This window comes from Platichthys flesus, chromosome 10, assembly GCF_949316205.1.
Source record: "Platichthys flesus chromosome 10, fPlaFle2.1, whole genome shotgun sequence".
Taxonomy (NCBI): Eukaryota; Metazoa; Chordata; class Actinopteri; order Pleuronectiformes; family Pleuronectidae; genus Platichthys; species Platichthys flesus.
The window spans coordinates 4,296,014-4,313,025 of NC_084954.1; the positions used below are offsets into that span (position 1 = coordinate 4,296,014).

The 17,012-nt window shown below is 40.4% G+C and overlaps 2 protein-coding genes across 2 annotated transcripts; both read left to right on the forward strand.

Annotated features, from left to right (window-relative positions):
* The first annotated feature begins 521 nt into the window (after positions 1-521).
* Positions 522-10,441, forward strand: gmfb (glia maturation factor, beta). The gene is made up of 7 exons (XM_062397171.1): positions 522-628; positions 4,215-4,311; positions 5,781-5,830; positions 6,033-6,082; positions 6,553-6,635; positions 6,808-6,881; positions 7,017-10,441. Exons 1-7 carry the CDS (start codon positions 626-628, stop codon positions 7,086-7,088), a joined length of 429 nt encoding a protein of 142 aa, XP_062253155.1. The 5' UTR covers positions 522-625; the 3' UTR covers positions 7,089-10,441.
* Positions 10,442-11,368: 927 nt separating this feature from the next.
* cnih1 (cornichon family AMPA receptor auxiliary protein 1) lies at positions 11,369-16,822 on the forward strand. The gene is made up of 5 exons (XM_062397468.1): positions 11,369-11,524; positions 12,746-12,814; positions 15,357-15,469; positions 15,599-15,742; positions 16,403-16,822. The coding sequence occupies exons 1-5, from the start codon at positions 11,444-11,446 to the stop codon at positions 16,428-16,430; spliced, it is 435 nt and encodes a 144-aa protein (XP_062253452.1). The 5' UTR covers positions 11,369-11,443; the 3' UTR covers positions 16,431-16,822.
* The last annotated feature ends 190 nt before the right edge of the window (positions 16,823-17,012 follow it).

A 17,012-nucleotide genomic window follows, 5' to 3' on the forward strand; every position in this document is an offset into this window, starting at 1 on the left:
TGTGTGTGTGTACAAGCTTGTATAGATGTAAGTGTGGGACTACGCACATACAAATGTTAATAATGTTTTACCTTATTACAAACAAAACAAATGGTAACTCATTTTATGGTCCACTATTAACAGTTTATACTTAATTTACTAAGCTTTGTACTGTAGACGTTTTATATGCATATATATATTTACATTTGAAGGAGACATGATCAACGAGCTGTTTACAAACTGATGATCAAAGATATGAACAGCAGACCTCACGGCTTGTGAATATTAAAGGATATTTAATATTTATTCAACTTTATACATTCAGGCAATTCACCAGTAGTTTTCCTTATGGCTAGAAATACTTGTATATCTGCAAGTCTGATGTGTTCTTAAGAACTAATTACTTATAAATGTCTCCACAAAGTTATACCGGCATTATAAGATTGTAACACAGACCCGACTTTATTAAATACACTGTTCGGACTATGAGCGGTCTGTGCAGCAGGGGGCGCTCGTCTGGTGCGGGATTGGTCGAGCCGGTCACAAGATGAAGTGAAGTAAAAAAAAACATTGAAAGCGTCTGAACGTCAGAGCTTCATCATCTTCTTCTTCATCATCTTCTTCAGGAAGCCCATACTCCTCCAACATGGTGAGTGTCTCCTCGCGTCCGCCTCCGAGCCGCCGCCGTCTCTCCCTCTGCGGGTTAAACCGTGTGTTCCGAGCGGAAGTGAAGTTAAAGACGTTCAGGTTTGAAAAGTCCGAGTGCAGACTCGCTAGCTGTAGCCTGTTAGCTTAGCAATAGCTGCACCCTCCATGTCAAGGTAGTCAGAACAGCAGCGATGGAGTTCCGGCGTGGGATTCCAAAATAAAACACCTGTGCGGTAACAAATGTAAATGCGAGTTTTTGAAACGCAAACATCGAACGTTACATTTTTATATGACTTGTACGATTAGTCACCAATGTATTCAGATCCGTATTTTAAGTGAGTGACCTACAGTTGGTCCAATTCAAATCAATTCATCAAACCACAGTTTATTTATAATTTACTAATACAAACAAAATTGCAGCATATTGACCATGATTAGAAATTAAGAATTTGTATATTTTTCTTTGGACTATTATCCAGTTTATTAATCATCAAATGAGGCAAAAAAGCTCATTGATTGTGTGATCTGATATGGATATTATTTATATAACAAATTTTTAAACATGCACCAATTAGAGATGGATGTCTTCTGAGGACTTAGTGTGCGTTAAATATGTTGAACAGTTGTTTTTATAAAATAGTTATAAACATAACCCTGGCTCCATTTTGACACAGACCTGATCCAGTAAATGTATTGTTGTTTAAATCAGGCGGAAAGCTTGCAGCATTAATCATCTGTATGTTTTATAATAAGCTTTTGAACATGAAACATTAACATGTTGAATGAGGTGGATTTGTCCCAAGGACTGAATATGTGATTTAAGGTGTTTTTTATTTCTCATACAATAGTTAATCATTGATGACCTATTGATGTTAGATTTAACAAGTGATTGTCAATAAGTCTATAATTAGTACTGCAGTTGTTCTGGCTGTTCCTTTGTCTGTTCTTTTTTGTAGTTGACCATCTTTGGACTAAACTAGACACGCGAAGACGTCACCTTGGCCATTTAGAAAATTTTAGAAGGAAATAATAATGAAACTAACTGCACCTCACATGTTGAGTGCAGCATTTTTCCAGACACATTCCATGCTTTTATGTTGAAAGCAGGCCGGGGGGGCTTCCTGCAGCTGTATCACAATGATGTGTTTCAACATGTCTTGATCTGAGCAGCTTCCTTCATGTTAGCTCGCCTGAATGAACAATGTTTCCCTCCGGCTTCTTCCAGCCTGTCACAACTCTTTAACTCTCTGTGATACCGGCCAACATGGAGCCAGTCAGCAGATGTATTCAAAGTTCTCCAGAGGAATTTAAACCAGAAGTAAAACCTGTGGCTCTTTTGTCCTTTTGTCACATCTGTTCCTCTTCTCTTGTCTTCGGCATCCTGTTTGTCAAGAGCCACAACCACAGACACACACCCTCTGCTTTAATCTGCACACACACACACACACACACACAGCCACACTCTCTCTCCGAGCTCAGTGAAATCCTGAATCCCACCAGCCATCTGTTCACCAAGGTGTAATTATAGAATATACAGACTCTGCAGAGACTCCTCAAGAGTTGTGTGTGTGTGTGTGTGTGTGTGTGTGTGTGTGTGTGTGTGTGTGTGTGTGTGTGTGTGTGTGTGTGTGTGTGTGTGTGTGTGTGTGTGTGTGTGTGTGTGTGTGTGTGTGTGTGTGTGTGTGTGTGTGTGTGTGTGTGTGTGTGTGTGAGATCTTGATTAAACCTGCAGATCTGTTCGGACTTAGACAATAGTCTGAATAAGACCCTGTTTTTAATCAGCATTGTTTAATTATCCAACCCGAATAAGGTCACACTGGGAATAAGCATTAGGGTCATTCCGTGTCAGATCCTCACACTCTCCGGCTGCACCGTCACAGATCTTTTCTAGAATTGCTCTCAAAAGATCACATACAATTTTTAATAATAAGCACATTATTTCTTTTCAAAAAAAATGTGTGACCTTTGACCACCTCAATCTAATCACTTCGTCAATGAGTCCAAACCTTTGTGCCAAATATGAAGAACCCCCCTGTGGTGTCGTTGAGACGAGAACAGGATGGATGTGTGGAGAAGTTGGCGTGTGCTGTCCTACTTTCGGAAATAACAAGATATTTTGACATAATATATGAAAGTGTGATCAACTAATTTCAGAATAAAATGTCGTTGTTGCAATCAAGTCTAATTAACACAATCTAAATATTGAATTGTCAAAAGTTTGAACTAAATGTGATGTGATTGTGAATTTAAAGAAAAAATTGAGAAAGAAAACTGTGGTTCCTGCAGGCAAGACGTTAGCTTCAAGCTTATAAAGCTATAAAAAGCATGAAAACCACCCAAAGCTACAGTCTGTGACACTGCAGCTGTCTTCAGTGTATATAAACCCTCTGTAAATAACCAAGAAGCCACATTCAACACAACTTATTTATCAGTAGACTAGGATGCATACAGCTTTTTAAGTCGATTTGTATAATGTATTTTAAGCAAAAGAAGGCAATAAATTAACAATTGCACGTCCGTTGCAACTCTCTCATTATTATATTTATTCTAAGGCGTTGCATGTGTAAATTTAGTCTTGTGTGATTCTGTAACAGAGCATTAACCACGTATTATTATGTATAGAATAATAGTTATTTGTAGATTAAATAAGATGATCTGTTTTCTACTTGCATCGCATTCTCAAGTTGCTTTAGTAAACATATGGCTGGACAGCATTTAATATGAAAGAAGGTGAATGAGTTACTATGAATGATGATGATGAAGGAATCAGCACATCGTTTTCTACCCAGGTATATTATCTACATGAGGAGACGAGGGACATGGGAGCACGCGGGGGAAAAAACTCTTGTCTCAGCAGTTTGTTTTTCCAAATACATGGATTCAAAAAAACGTGTGGTTTGATTTTCCTTCAACCCTGTGGTCGGTTTCCTCTGCCATGACTTCCAACAACAAAGTGTAACTTAATTTAGACACTGGTTCCTGCAGTGGAAACGCTCCTGCAAGGTTCCTGTTGTTCCTGGAGAAAGTTCCTGTGCTGCTGATGAGTCCAGATCCGTCTCATATCATACGAGTGCTTTGTAACCACCACCATCATCATTTCTAACACAGTCTGGTGGAGTTCCTTTATGCTCAACGTTAAGCTGAATTAATGCAGGAGTTTTGGAAACGTGTATGTGTGACGGAGGTGGAAGTGAAAATGAGTCAATTTTTTATAGACTCTGCAGAACGGAAACGCAGCTCTGCTGTTTCCTGTCGTAGCAGACACAGAGCAAAGTGCGTGGCTGATTCAAAGAAGGCCGCCTGAGGACACACTCTCTGATACAACAGCTCAAATGCTACGGAACACTTTTAATACTTATTATAAACATTTACATTCAAATCAGACTCATAAGTTTAGTCCAGGTGAACAATATGATCAGAGCACAGGGTCCTGTTTGGTTTTAAATCAAAAGTTTGAGACTTTGGTTCAGCAGCAATATACAAAAACAAAGGGATTTAAAAAAGTTGAATCTACTAACTTGTAGTTTTTAACATTTGAGTGACCACAACTAAATCTCTGCCCGTTTCCCTCTTTCTCTCCCCATCAGTCTGATACCCTGGTGGTCTGTGGTGTTGACGAAGATCTGGTTGCAAAGCTGAAGGCGTTCCGTTTCCGGAAGGAGACCAATAACGCTGCCATCATCAGTGAGTACCGGCCACACATTTTCACACATTCAATATCATCTCTTATATGTTAAGATGTAACGTGTTCTAGGTCTAACTGCTTTAGAGAGTCCAAACAAAAACACTTCATTATTACAGTATATGATGTCGTTGTTGTTAGTTTTTATATTTCTGTTACAGTGCTTTGTTTTTTTTTCTGGTTAAAATCCTCTGCCGTTTGCAGAACTGGGACAGATTCCAAATGTCCCCTTCCTCCAGTAAAGCTTAAGCCATGAGCCAAAACTTGTGGGTACAATGCATCATTAACGCTCGCACCGCCGGAAGATTGGTCACCACCTCCCGCTGTGTGGAACAAATTAGCGGCAGACGCGTCACCTCTTTAAACTCCTGCATCAAGCAAAGAGACATTTTAAACTTTCATCCAAAACGCTTCTTTCCTCCGTAAAATATTGTCAGAAACGAGCATCGGTTTCTGATGGAGCTGCTTTTGTTGATTCCAGTTTGTTCGCTGACATTTGAAGGAGAATTTCACCAAACTCAGGGATCTTACCGCTCAGATTAAGGCCAGGGTTTATTCTAAAATAACTAGTATATATCATTTGTTGTGCAGCCATGTTGGACAACATTACTGTTGTTCACAGCTGTGTTCTAGCGGCACGGTTAAAAAGCTTTGTCGTCACAGAAAAGGATCAGATATAATCTCTGAAATATGATTATGCTTCTCTTTGATGGAACTGTGCACCTGTTGGGAGTCGTCCAAGATTTTGGGAATTAATCATATTTACTTTCTGGCCGACAGTCAGATTAAAAGATACATGAGCGAATAACCAGCTCCAGTACAAGGTTGAGGATAGAGAGCTGCTGGGATTAAACAACATTTAGCTTCAAACACAGCAGGTGGTGCGAGTTCGTCGAGTCTAAGCTTTATCCTCAAGCATCTAAGAATCAAAGGGTCACTGCTGCTAAATGGGATTTTCTAGAGTGTGTTCACATGAAAGAGACTAATGCCAAAGACGCCCAAAACACATTTACAGTGGAAAATATTAACCAAAATATAGAATATCTAGATTTAGTTCTTTTTGTTCTTTATATTATTCTCTTATAATGATGTACTTATTTTGTACCTGGCCGACATGAGCCTTTGATTCATCAATATCTGTGGATACGTTCGCTAATATGAAATCTTTTATTTTACAGATAAATATGCTGACACTTTAGGTTGAATTTTTCAAGTTCTAAATATATTAAATGTATGCTTTATTTGTGTTTATAGTTATTTCTAATAAAGTTTATTGTTAAATCGTAATATATCAAACATCAGTTACATTTCTTAAAAGTCTGATAAGGACATCTTAGGAGTCATTGCCAAATTTGGTTATATATTTTGTTATATACATTGGAAATATTTTACACCCTAATATTTATCTAAATCTATATGGATTTTTCATTGTGCTATTGACTTAAATGTTTTCTTTCTTTGTACCTTTCAGTGAAGATTGATAAAGAAAAGCAGCTTGTTATTCTGGAGGAAGAGTACGAGGTGAGCTGTCTGCGGTTTATTCTCTCCATCGAGTTCTTGTTCTTCATTTTAAATAAAACTTTAAATTCTGATTTAAATTCATGCCACACAGAATCATGTAAAGAGGTGATGAATCTGTTACACTTAGTTTTTGTCTGACATGTTCTAACTTGTACGATAACTTTGAGACAACAGAACTGCTTTTTGTTGTTGTTTGTTCTAGGACATTTCTCCTGATGATCTTGGGGGCGAATTGCCGGAGAGGCAGCCAAGATATCCTTCAAAATAAAAGACTACTTTTATTTAGACTCCAACATAGCAATGTCAATGTGTGTGCAACATAAGAGACAGTAATTTCTGATTATTAACTTTTGGAAATGATGAGTCATCGGTCAACAAAAGATTGCATAATGCATAATTTAGAAATGCATTAAAATAAAGAGGTATCTACATCCTATAGGACTACAGACATATTTAATAATAAAGCTCGATTGAAAAATGGTTTATGATCATATGGAAGGAATTCCATCATCATATTAACATTAATCATTTGTTATCCAATGGTTTAAATGACATCACCTGCCTGATGCTTTCGAACTTTAAAATTGCTTTAAAGTTGATGTCAGTTTATCTACATGAATCAGATTTGTTTTATCTCTTTATTCTTGTTATATGATGTTTCAATTGAATTAGTCCTGTTAGTGAGTCCTGAAATACGTGAGTTTGTCCTTAGCACCGCGAACGTTTATCGTCTACAGTTATAAATACGTACACGATGATGGACGCGTGTCTTATCCCCTCTGCTTCATCTTCTCCAGTCCAGTGGGTAAGAGCATCTCTGGAATTACTTTTTGACAATAGATTTAGATCGATAGTTAAAAACTAGGTAATATTCTCTCCTAGGCTTTTAGAAATGTTGTCTCACTTGTGTTTGTCTCACTTGGGTTTGTCTCACTTGGGTTTGTCTCACTTGGGCTTGTCTCACTTGTGTTTGGCAGGTTGCAAGCCCGAGCAGCAGATGATGTACGCAGGAAGCAAACTCCAACTGGTCCAAACGGTTAAGATGAGCAAGGTTAGTGTGTGTGTGTGTGTGTTTTCCTAAATCTTGGACAGTGCAAATTGTTCCAACATTTGTCATTACGCTAGTTAATGATAATATTAAAGGTTCCAAATCGGTCTGATACATCCAGCACATGTGTGTTTCCAGGTGTTTGAGATCAGAAACACGGAGGACCTAACAGAGGAGTGGCTCAAGGAGAAACTTGGCTTCTTCGGCTAAAGTCTCCACCTCATCCAGACGTCTGGGACGGGAGGAGGATCGCACAACTCGTGTTCTTGGGGGGAAAACACACAACGGTTGATGTTACGCTCCTCTTTGTCCGAGACCTGAGTTAAATAGTGTTTGAAAATCCTTCCTGTTGTCAGTTTTAGGCGGAGTTTGGTGGAGTTTACAGAAGATTCAGAGTTTGTCTGAAGCGTCGAACAATCGCAGAGATTTTAACTAAACCTCACCCACCTGGCAGCCTGAAACTGAGAATGCTATTTGACGCAGGTCTGTTTTTGTCTCCCACACAATCTCTCTCCATGTGCCAGTTACGTGTCTGTGTTGAATTAACGCTCCTCGCGCTCTTTTTAGTGAAAAGAAATCCTCATCTACACTTTCTAAGCCGAGACGTTCATTCAGGAGAATTTAAAGGCATTTTAACATATTTTTCTATTTCCTTTAGTCGTTCGTACTCTGAGTTTCCCCTTTTTATCTTTAATAATTTGATGGAGTCTTACGTTTTGATTTTACTTCTGGTGTATTTAGGGTTTACGCAAGCAGATGGTTTATAGCGTTCCTTTTCCTTTTGTTGTGAAAAACAAACTTCCTGCCAGAGCTTTACAACATTCACAGCTACAGAACAACTCCTACGTTCTGTTGTCCTCAGTTGTTCCTTCAGTATTCATCTAAGGACATTTAAACTTATGATTTAAGCAACAAACTTTCATCGCTCCAGTCGACAGAAGTCAATGAGAGGCAATCCTGAGACCTCTGGTTAATATATGATGTGTTGTGACTTCTCTAGTGCACGTGAACTCGCTGACAGGGGCCCTGAAGTGAAGTGGTGCTCATCACACTGAGTCCGTCATCAAAACACTTCATCTCCAATCAAAAAGAGAAAAAACTGCGCTCTGCCTTTTTGACCTGCATTTTGTTACGATGACATCACACTCCAGGAAACAATGTTTCCTCCGAAAACATTCCAGACTGAACCGTTCCTACAAACCGTCTCTCGTGACCACGACACACACAGCACACGGGGGGGCATCACGTGTCTTTTGGGGAGATTGTACGCTAACGTTGTGCATTATTGCGATTACTGTTATTTAGTGTTTATGAATGTTGTGCTTATTTCGGATGTTAAACCACTTTGATCGCTACGTGGTGGTCGCAGCTTTGAGAATGATGGATGTGACTTCTCCAAACGCCAGTTGGGCTTAAAATTCAGCCTGGGAAGGTGAAGGACAGAATCTGGACGATTGACACTGTCCACACAGAACCGGGTTGGACCAATACATTGATCTATACTTTGTACCGATCTTTAAATTCTACAGTTACGCTTTTTGGTTGTGTTTAACCTGTAATCTGTCATATTTGGGTTTTAATTAATCACAGGTTGAGGTTAAAAGCTCTAATTTTTGATTTCAGCATATTTCTTAATCGATGTGATGGAGTAGACAGCTGTGGGAATAAGGTGCAGGGTTTTCGAACCCCAGTAGAACATGGGTCACTCTATGTGGAGTTTTCTCCAACAGTCTGAAGACATGCAGACTGGGGTTAGCTTAATTGGAGACTCTAAAAAAAACATATTTGTAAATGGTTGTTTGTCTGTGGATGTTGGCCCTGTGTTACGCTGGGTGAACTCTGGCTCTTTCCCACCGTCACACGATATAGATAATGGATCGATGGATTACACAGTTAAAATAACTCAAATGTGTCACTCTATTGTATATTTTTTGCTATTTTGAAGGCCCCAAAATGTATAATTCTTCCCGTTTCCTGCTGAATATCCTCTCAAACTGCATTCAGACTGGGGCGGCACATTAAAAGGCTTTACCAAACTAATACTCATACTACTAGGATTAGCAGCTCCTAACAGCAGTGAGCAGCACCACATAGTTAAAAGCGGCTTAAAATCAAAATCTGTAAAGAAAATGGAACTGAATACGTAACTGAATGGTTTTTATGATGGAGAAATTACTCATTCAGCAGATTTCTTAATAAAAGCTTAATGTATGCTCAGTGTATTGGTCCAACCCGAATAAAGTAAAAATCAGCACAAATGAATTCTGCACGTTCCCTCGTCAGTGTCGTCTCACGTTGAGAAACGTTGCCGTCTACCAAACGGTTAATGGAGCACTGTGGCAGATTTAAAGCCCCAAGGCCGGAAACCACCACATAATGTACGATGTCGTCCTGCTAGGTCGACCGAACCAATGCCTTGTCTGACATTTGTCAAATCTATGTCTGTTTTAAAAAAAAAACCATGAGGCCAAAATGTAAAACACGACAAAGACAGTTTGTTTTGTCAGAATATCCACGACTATTGAAAAAGCTTTGTCGGTGACTTTCTTTTATTATTTTTTTTTTAACTTTCTGATCTATTAAGTATGAGATGTCGTTTTTTTGTGGGTTTTTTAAAGATCAAACTCAAAGATCTAAACGCACAATAACACAGATATCATGTTAATCATTGAGTGGTGTCAAATGTCAGACGATAATCATTTATGATTTACACGTCAGGCAAGGTTTCATCCAACAGGCACAATGGGAAAAGACTGTAACCACTTGTTTTTTCTGCCTATGAATAATCTATCAGTTTGATATCATGCTGCTGTAGAGGAATAATAATTCTGTTGACTGAAGTATTACAGGCTCACTCGGAAGCAGCTTGTGTTTCACTTGAAATGTGTACAATGTACTGCTTTTCAACTTGAATTATATAAAAACAAGTTAAGTTGTTCTGTTGTTAGGAAAAGATTCTGAAAAATTTGGAAAATGTGGAGGGCTACTGTTTAAGAAGTGCATGATTTCAATGTACGACCTTCTGACCTGTTCTGTTGCATGCATTCTTTCAGAGAGTTAAATTATTAACCTCATTTGCTTTGACCGAAACAGTTGCATCTCAAACATCTGCTCCCAGCCTCATTTTCTTATCTAGAATATTCACACACCAACAACCCTCTTCTTCTTAAGATTTTTAATGAAGTGGGAAGTAACACTGGTGGCGCATCATAAACAACTTCCTCGAGTACAAAGTCTATCGGAAAAAAAGAGTTCCCTCTGGTTTTGAGCCATGTCCTGTGGATCTAAGCTTTTCCTCCTCCATCGTGAGCCGGTTTGAACATAAATGGCCTCTTGAGTCTTTTTCTGTAACCTGCAGATGTGTTGTTGAGCTTTTGATGTCTTCTCTTAACCGATGCCTACTCTTCTACTTTCTTTCCATTTTAATATAAAAACACCTGGACCATGTATGATCATGATCAGCTGCATAGCGGCATCAGTGATACTTGAGATATTTGTATTTTCCCATACGTTATAAAAGTGTCTGTTGTCCCATCGTCCAAATAAAATGACAGCGATGTTAACTTCTGTTTTCACACGACTTCTGTTTTCATATATGTATGGTGTCTGTCGTCTTTGGTCCAACATTGGGCAGGTGATAAATTAAATTTTTCTGATGTTACACTGAAACTGAGAAATGTGGCAAAAGGGCTATTATTACAATACTGTTTTTTAAAATGATTAATAGGTTAAGAAATTATTTAATTTATGTTCAGCTGGTTTGTGAACAATATATATATAAATCAGTAAATCAGGGAAGATCTGATCAGTCCCAAACATACAACCACAGTCACATAGAACAAGGGGCCCTATAGCAAATGGTGTAGCCCTCACTGAGCTCTGATCTCAATATCATTCTATTCAATTGTATTGTATTATGCTGCAACGCCGTTTATCCCCGAAACTCCAGAAGTGTTTTGATGACTCATTCACTTCACCTACACCCTCCATTGGAAAAGTGTTGAGTAGATCATGAGCAGATTATTGGGTGAAGAATCCCTTTAAAGGTTCAGTGTGTAGAATTGAGTGACATCTAGTGGTGAAGTGTCATGTTGCAGCCGAACACCCCTCACCTCACCATCCCCTGCCAAACGTGATTCTGTGGCAGCCATCAGTTCTGATAAAAACTCAAAAGGTCTTAAGTTTGTCCAGTTTGGGCTACTGTAAAAAAACAAACATGGCTGCCTCGGTAGATATGACCCGTTCCTGATGTTAATAAAAGGTATTGAAATTGGAACGGCTCATTCTCGGGTAAAGAAAACAACAAGTCGTACAATTTAGATGAAACAATGATTATTTTAAATTAAATTTCTGCCGATATAAACTTTCACCTAAATCTTCCACACTGGACCTTTAAAGTAAATTGGCCCTTGCTAATATTGATGTCGAAGATATATCGGTGTCCAGCAGATGGCAGTGACGCAACAGCAGTGACAGCAGCCAGATAAACAGAGAGTGAAGAAGAAGACTGCGGGATCTGCCTGCATCATCAGGAAACGCACAGAGCCGGACGGGACACAGAAAAGATGGCGTTCACATTCGCGGCCTTTTGCTACATGCTCGCCCTGCTGCTCACGGCGGCGCTTATCTTCTTCGCTATCTGGCACGTAAGTACCCGGGGCGAGGGACCTCGGGGCGGACCGCGGGCTCCCCCGGTTCAGCGGCGCCGGTACGCGTCGCTGGAGGAGCCGGGGGAGGAGGCTCCGGCTCCGGCCGCGGGCTAACTGGAGGCCGGCAGAGAGGACTGCAGATCTCCACACAGTCTGGATAGGACGTGTTCATGGGGAACTCCGTGTTCTCTGCTCGAGTCCAGTCTTTTTAAGATCTGCTGAGTTCCTCAGAATGAATGGAACACACCCTGCTAGCGGCTAACAGCTAAACGTTGCACTTCAAACCATCAAAGCGCTATTTAACTGTATTGTCGTTATCTATTCACGCACTTTAGCTTCTCATGAGCCGCTGCGCAGTTACAATAAACTTCCATTTCCACGACAAGCGTGTTAAATGACAATTGTTTGTGCTAGTCGGCTAGTTAGCAGGCTTCGCTAATAGGCGCTATATCCTGCTGTCACCCGTTAGCTTGATCCCCCGCTAGCTCGCTTTTCTGTAGCTACATTAGCATTAGCTTCACGTTCAGAACGTCAACATGTTGCTACGGAATAAAACGTTAATGTGACGCGTTCATGGCTCTAGTTTAATCGTTAACGTTGCTCGCGTGCTTTTGTTTTCTGTGAGTCACAAGACAACACGTGACCCACTTATTAGAATAAAAACAAAGCGAAATAACACAAGCGAATTAACTCTTAAGTTTAAATATATGTAGTGAAACGATATGAACACATATTCAGCATATTTCATTTTGTACATATTCCTTGTTATATTCTATAAGTATGTTTACTCAATTCAGGTCGTGTCGCAATATTTATTATAACTTGCTTCTTAATTCACTCCATCTATTTTACTACTTGATGTTAAACTCAATAGCAGATTCCTGACATCTACTATTTATCTAACTGCTAGTTTGTCAGTGGTGCTGAAACATACATTATTATTCTATTCAGACGATAAACCTAAAACCAAACTGATTAGTAAATAACTAAGTCATCAGCAAATCAAAACTATGAAACATTGTTTATGTCAAACTTAAACGTCAGCTTTTCCATTACTCTGTCAAAGTAAAGGAAAAGTTATACAATATCTATCATATTGAAGATACTTTACACTGAGAGTATTCGGCATATATGTTATTACTCTTAGTATAACACACGTATCACGCTGTCAAACATAAAGTTGTTCATTGCTGCATTGTGCTCCTCTTGTTCCTGCAGATTATAGCATTTGACGAGCTGAAGACCGACTACAAGAATCCTATAGATCAGTGTAACACTTTAAATCCGGTAGGTGACCCCCACACTATCTGACATACCCCCCAACCCCCCCCCCCCCCCCCCCCTTGCCTATGTGACTGCATGCAGATTTGCTCTGTCTGAAAGATACTTCATTTTGTTTTCAGGAGTTTTAATCCGCCTCTCTGTCTTTCTTCAATCATTTCTCTGCACTGTTATGCTAAATAACCTGCCTGTTGTGAATTCAGTAATCTCGTCAGCTGTCGAACTCTAACGCCTTTTTGTTGTTTTGTTATTCCCCCCCCCAATCTGCTTTTTTTGTTTGTGTATTTTACACTTTTAACGGCAAAAAGACAATTGAAAAGGTCAAAAAGATTAGAAGAGTCAAAATTGCATTGAAGGTTTGTACCAGTCTTTTTAGAATGCCCGCTCAGTTGGACTCAGTCTTGTCATTTTGCACGAGGAAGTGTTTGCAAACGTCTTTTCAGTTAACTAATCTGAGAGTCAGGGTCAGAGGTCGGCTCGGGATTAGACACCGTGCCACCTGTGCCCCAGGTTCTCCACCGTCCAGTCGATTTTCTTCTTATACGTGTCCTCACATATCTTGCGTTTATTTTTCACTGCTGTTGATTTCAAGTCTATTAGTTAATCTTGCTGTTCTGTAAGCCTCAAAGTGTCGCTGTAAAATGTAAACATTTACTGTAATATTTGATTGAGCTCTCTGTTCTAAGCTATTAAACTGTTTATTAGGCACAGAGGCCATTGATACTCATGAGAAGCATTAGAATATGAAGGAGGTGGATAATAATATCTTCTTGAATGAAATATTCATTGTCATTGAGCGTAGCTGTTAACTGAAAAGACTTGCAAATGCTCAAAACATGCATGATCTTTTACAACCTACCCTTTGTTTGCATATACTGTGACTGGAACAGTACATTTCCAGTAAACACAGAAAGTTAGGGAACTGGTCTTGAGTTTACAGTAACATGTCACCAGGCTTATTCACTGTCCTGACAGAGACTTTGTGTAATAGTATCCATAGAAATAATATAAAGAGAAATCTGTTGAGTCAGGACTAATTTATAAATATAAGAGCCTCTATGTTTGCTGAAATGCCTCGAGATGAAAACATCTATATCACAGAAACGATGCATTTACATTTTATTTGTTAAAACGTTTATGGTTGAACTGTAAAATGATAGCGATATCCTTGGAGAATTTACCCCAAAAATGTTAATATTTATCTGCCGATATATCCGCATCAGAGAGATTTCATTCCCTAACGTTGGTTTCAGCCTGAAGTCCGTTTGGTTCAGCAATGAGCAGAAACTAAGCTCCTGTGCACGAGCTCAGCGTTTGGCTGGAACCTCCATCACCTGGGGTTCAGAGCAGATGGCTGCGGAGTCCCAACACACTCCAGCTCAGCAAAATTTGTCACCACTGATTAGTCCGTAATTTCACTAGTAGGAGGAGTTAGTTAGGTGAAAGCACACTCTCTCTCTCTCTCTCTCTCTCTCTCTCTCTCTCTCTCTCTCTCTCTCTCTCTCTCTCTCTCTCTCTCTCTCTCTCTCTCTCTCTCTCTCTCTCTCTCTCTCTCTCTCTCTCTCTCTCTCTCTCTCTCTCTCTCTCTCTCTCTCTCTCTCTCTCTCTAATACACTCAACAGTTCGTTCAGCGTGTCCAACTCTCTGGTGGAAATCTTCAATTTTTTCCAGCTGTGATCAGTTCTGTATTTGGCAGCACAGTGCAGGATCCAAGATCCCCCCCCCCCCCTCCTATATGCCCATCACCTTTCCATCTGTGGGCTGTTGGTTGCCCCCCCCCTCCAACACTACCCTTCCTTCTGCCCTTTATTTCCAAATGCATGGCTTCCATGTGGTGCCTCCATCTGCCCGTTCAAGCTCTGTCAGCTCGGGGGGGGGGCTGCTGCATCAACACTGCTCGTGCTCGCAGCATGGTGTTTCTCCCGTGTGTCGCCCAGTCCCCCGCTTGTCAGGGAGCCGGCGGCCTGTAGGCTCCGCCCCTCGCTGCGACTACAGAAGATAATCTGGCTGTAACCGTTCCTCAGTACGGTTCCACATCAGATTAAACTTCACTGCAGCGGCTCATTAATCATCAAATTAGTGAAGTTGTTTTTTTTCTCTCCTCAGATTTTAGCTCAGGTTGTGTGTCTTTGTTTCTTTTCGTCCTGGTTGTGTTTCACATTTGATCAAACCAGTGCTGTTGTGTATTTCACTGACAGCCCGACACCTTCCTACACATTTACTGATGTAAAGTTCTGAAACAAAGCTTGGCCTGATGGCGGGAGCCAAACACAGAGTTCAGAGTTTGGTTCACGTGTGTTTCACTCTGTGGAGCCGGCTGCAGTTTGTAGATTTCTGACTCTTTAAATAGTTTGATTTTCTTTTTTATAAAATGGCCTGATTGCCTGTGAGACTGGAACTGGAGGCTGTCTCGTCTTCAGTAATTCGTGAGGACAGCCAAAGAGTTTCTTTTGATATTAGTTAATAAAACCCACAGTCTGATGAGAATGAGTTGAACCGACTGTTCTTCACCTGATGATTCTGACATTTTCTCTCATTTTCTTTGCAGCTGGTTCTTCCAGAGTACCTCATCCACTTCTTCTTCTGTGTGATGTTCTTCTGTGCGGCCGAGTGGCTCACCCTCTGTCTCAACCTGCCGCTGCTGGCTTATCATGTGTGGAGGTGGGTCTCTGAACGAGAGGACTCCATCGTGACTGGTCCTCCAATACAATTCGGTACCGTTAACTCTGTCTTAACGAACATGGACTACAACCTGACTTGATCCCTCTCCGTGGTTTCCCTGTGACGCAGGTATATGAGCAGACCCGTGATGAGCTGCCCTGGACTCTACGACCCAACAACCATCATGAACGCTGACATCCTGGCTTACTGTCAAAAAGAAGGCTGGTGCAAACTGGCTTTCTATCTCCTGTCATTCTTCTACTATCTCTATGGGTATGTAATCACTTGGCTGCAGGCCTCTACATCTGCTCAGTGCAAAGCCTCCTTTAAAAACTGTCAAAGGGTGTTTGGACTCAGTTTTAAAGTAGAGCAGCACTCAGAGTTCATACCTCGCTAAGGCCCAACAGTCCCTTTTTAAATTCAATCAAGCTGCTCCAAATTTAAAACGCCTAGACTTCGGTCCTCTGAACAAGACATCAGATCCATTAATAATTCCCTGGCAGAACTGTAAAAGTTAAAAAAGGCTCAAATTCCTTGATCCGCCCTCTGATCCAGATCTAATGCTAAAGTCCATAAGTTCTTCCCTGATCGATACCACATCCCCACATCAGCTCAGTTGTTTTTGGTGTAATCTTCAAATGATTTGAGGCAAAGACACAATGTCCTTCATGACTGTAACAAACATTATGAGTTAGATTTAAAGGTGCTGGAAGATAGATTGCTAACTGTTCCCCTTTGTTTCCAGCAGTCACGCTATGCTAAGCTAACCCTCTCCTGGCTGTAGCTTCACATTTAGGGTCACGTTTTGTGTGGTTTAGATCTCATTTACTCCCATTTTAATAAAAACTATGAAGAATTTGTAAAACAAAACATTATTTCAAACAATCCAACACCCAGTAACAATCTGTCCCCCTGTCTGTCCCTCTCCATCAGGATGATCTATGTGCTGGTGAGCTCTTAAACCAGACGATGAAGGACAAGGACCTGCATGTACAGTAGACGACCAGACACTATGAACTTAGTGCTGCAACACTGGACCTGCTGGAGCCGCCCCCCCCGCTCAGTCACACAAGGCGCCATTTCAAGCTGACGAACTCTCCAGCCCCCCCCCCCCCACAAAGTGCAGAGTGTCATTTCGGAAACATTTAGCCCGTCTTAAGATAAAATCGTGGTTGAGGCGTTCTAGTCATAGCATTACAGATTAAAATTTTATAGAAAATAAGGACAAAACCTCATCTACGGACAAATGTTCTTTTTTTCTTTTCTTTTTTTAAAGGTGTGGTGATTTTTTTTTGATACTTGGGATTTAAATAAAGTTTTGCTTTCCATCTTGGTTCCCAGGTGAGAATCTGAGCCGCATTTGCTTTTTTCCTGCCGATTTGCATTCGGAGCTTTTAACATCTAATTTCCACCACGTGATTTATTGCCATCGCTAAAAACAGCAAAGTGCAAACTGGACTCCTGCTCCCTGATGGATACGGTCTTGAAATGAACAGTAAGGTTCAGATGTGTACAGCGAGGCCGGACGTGCAGTGGGTTGTCT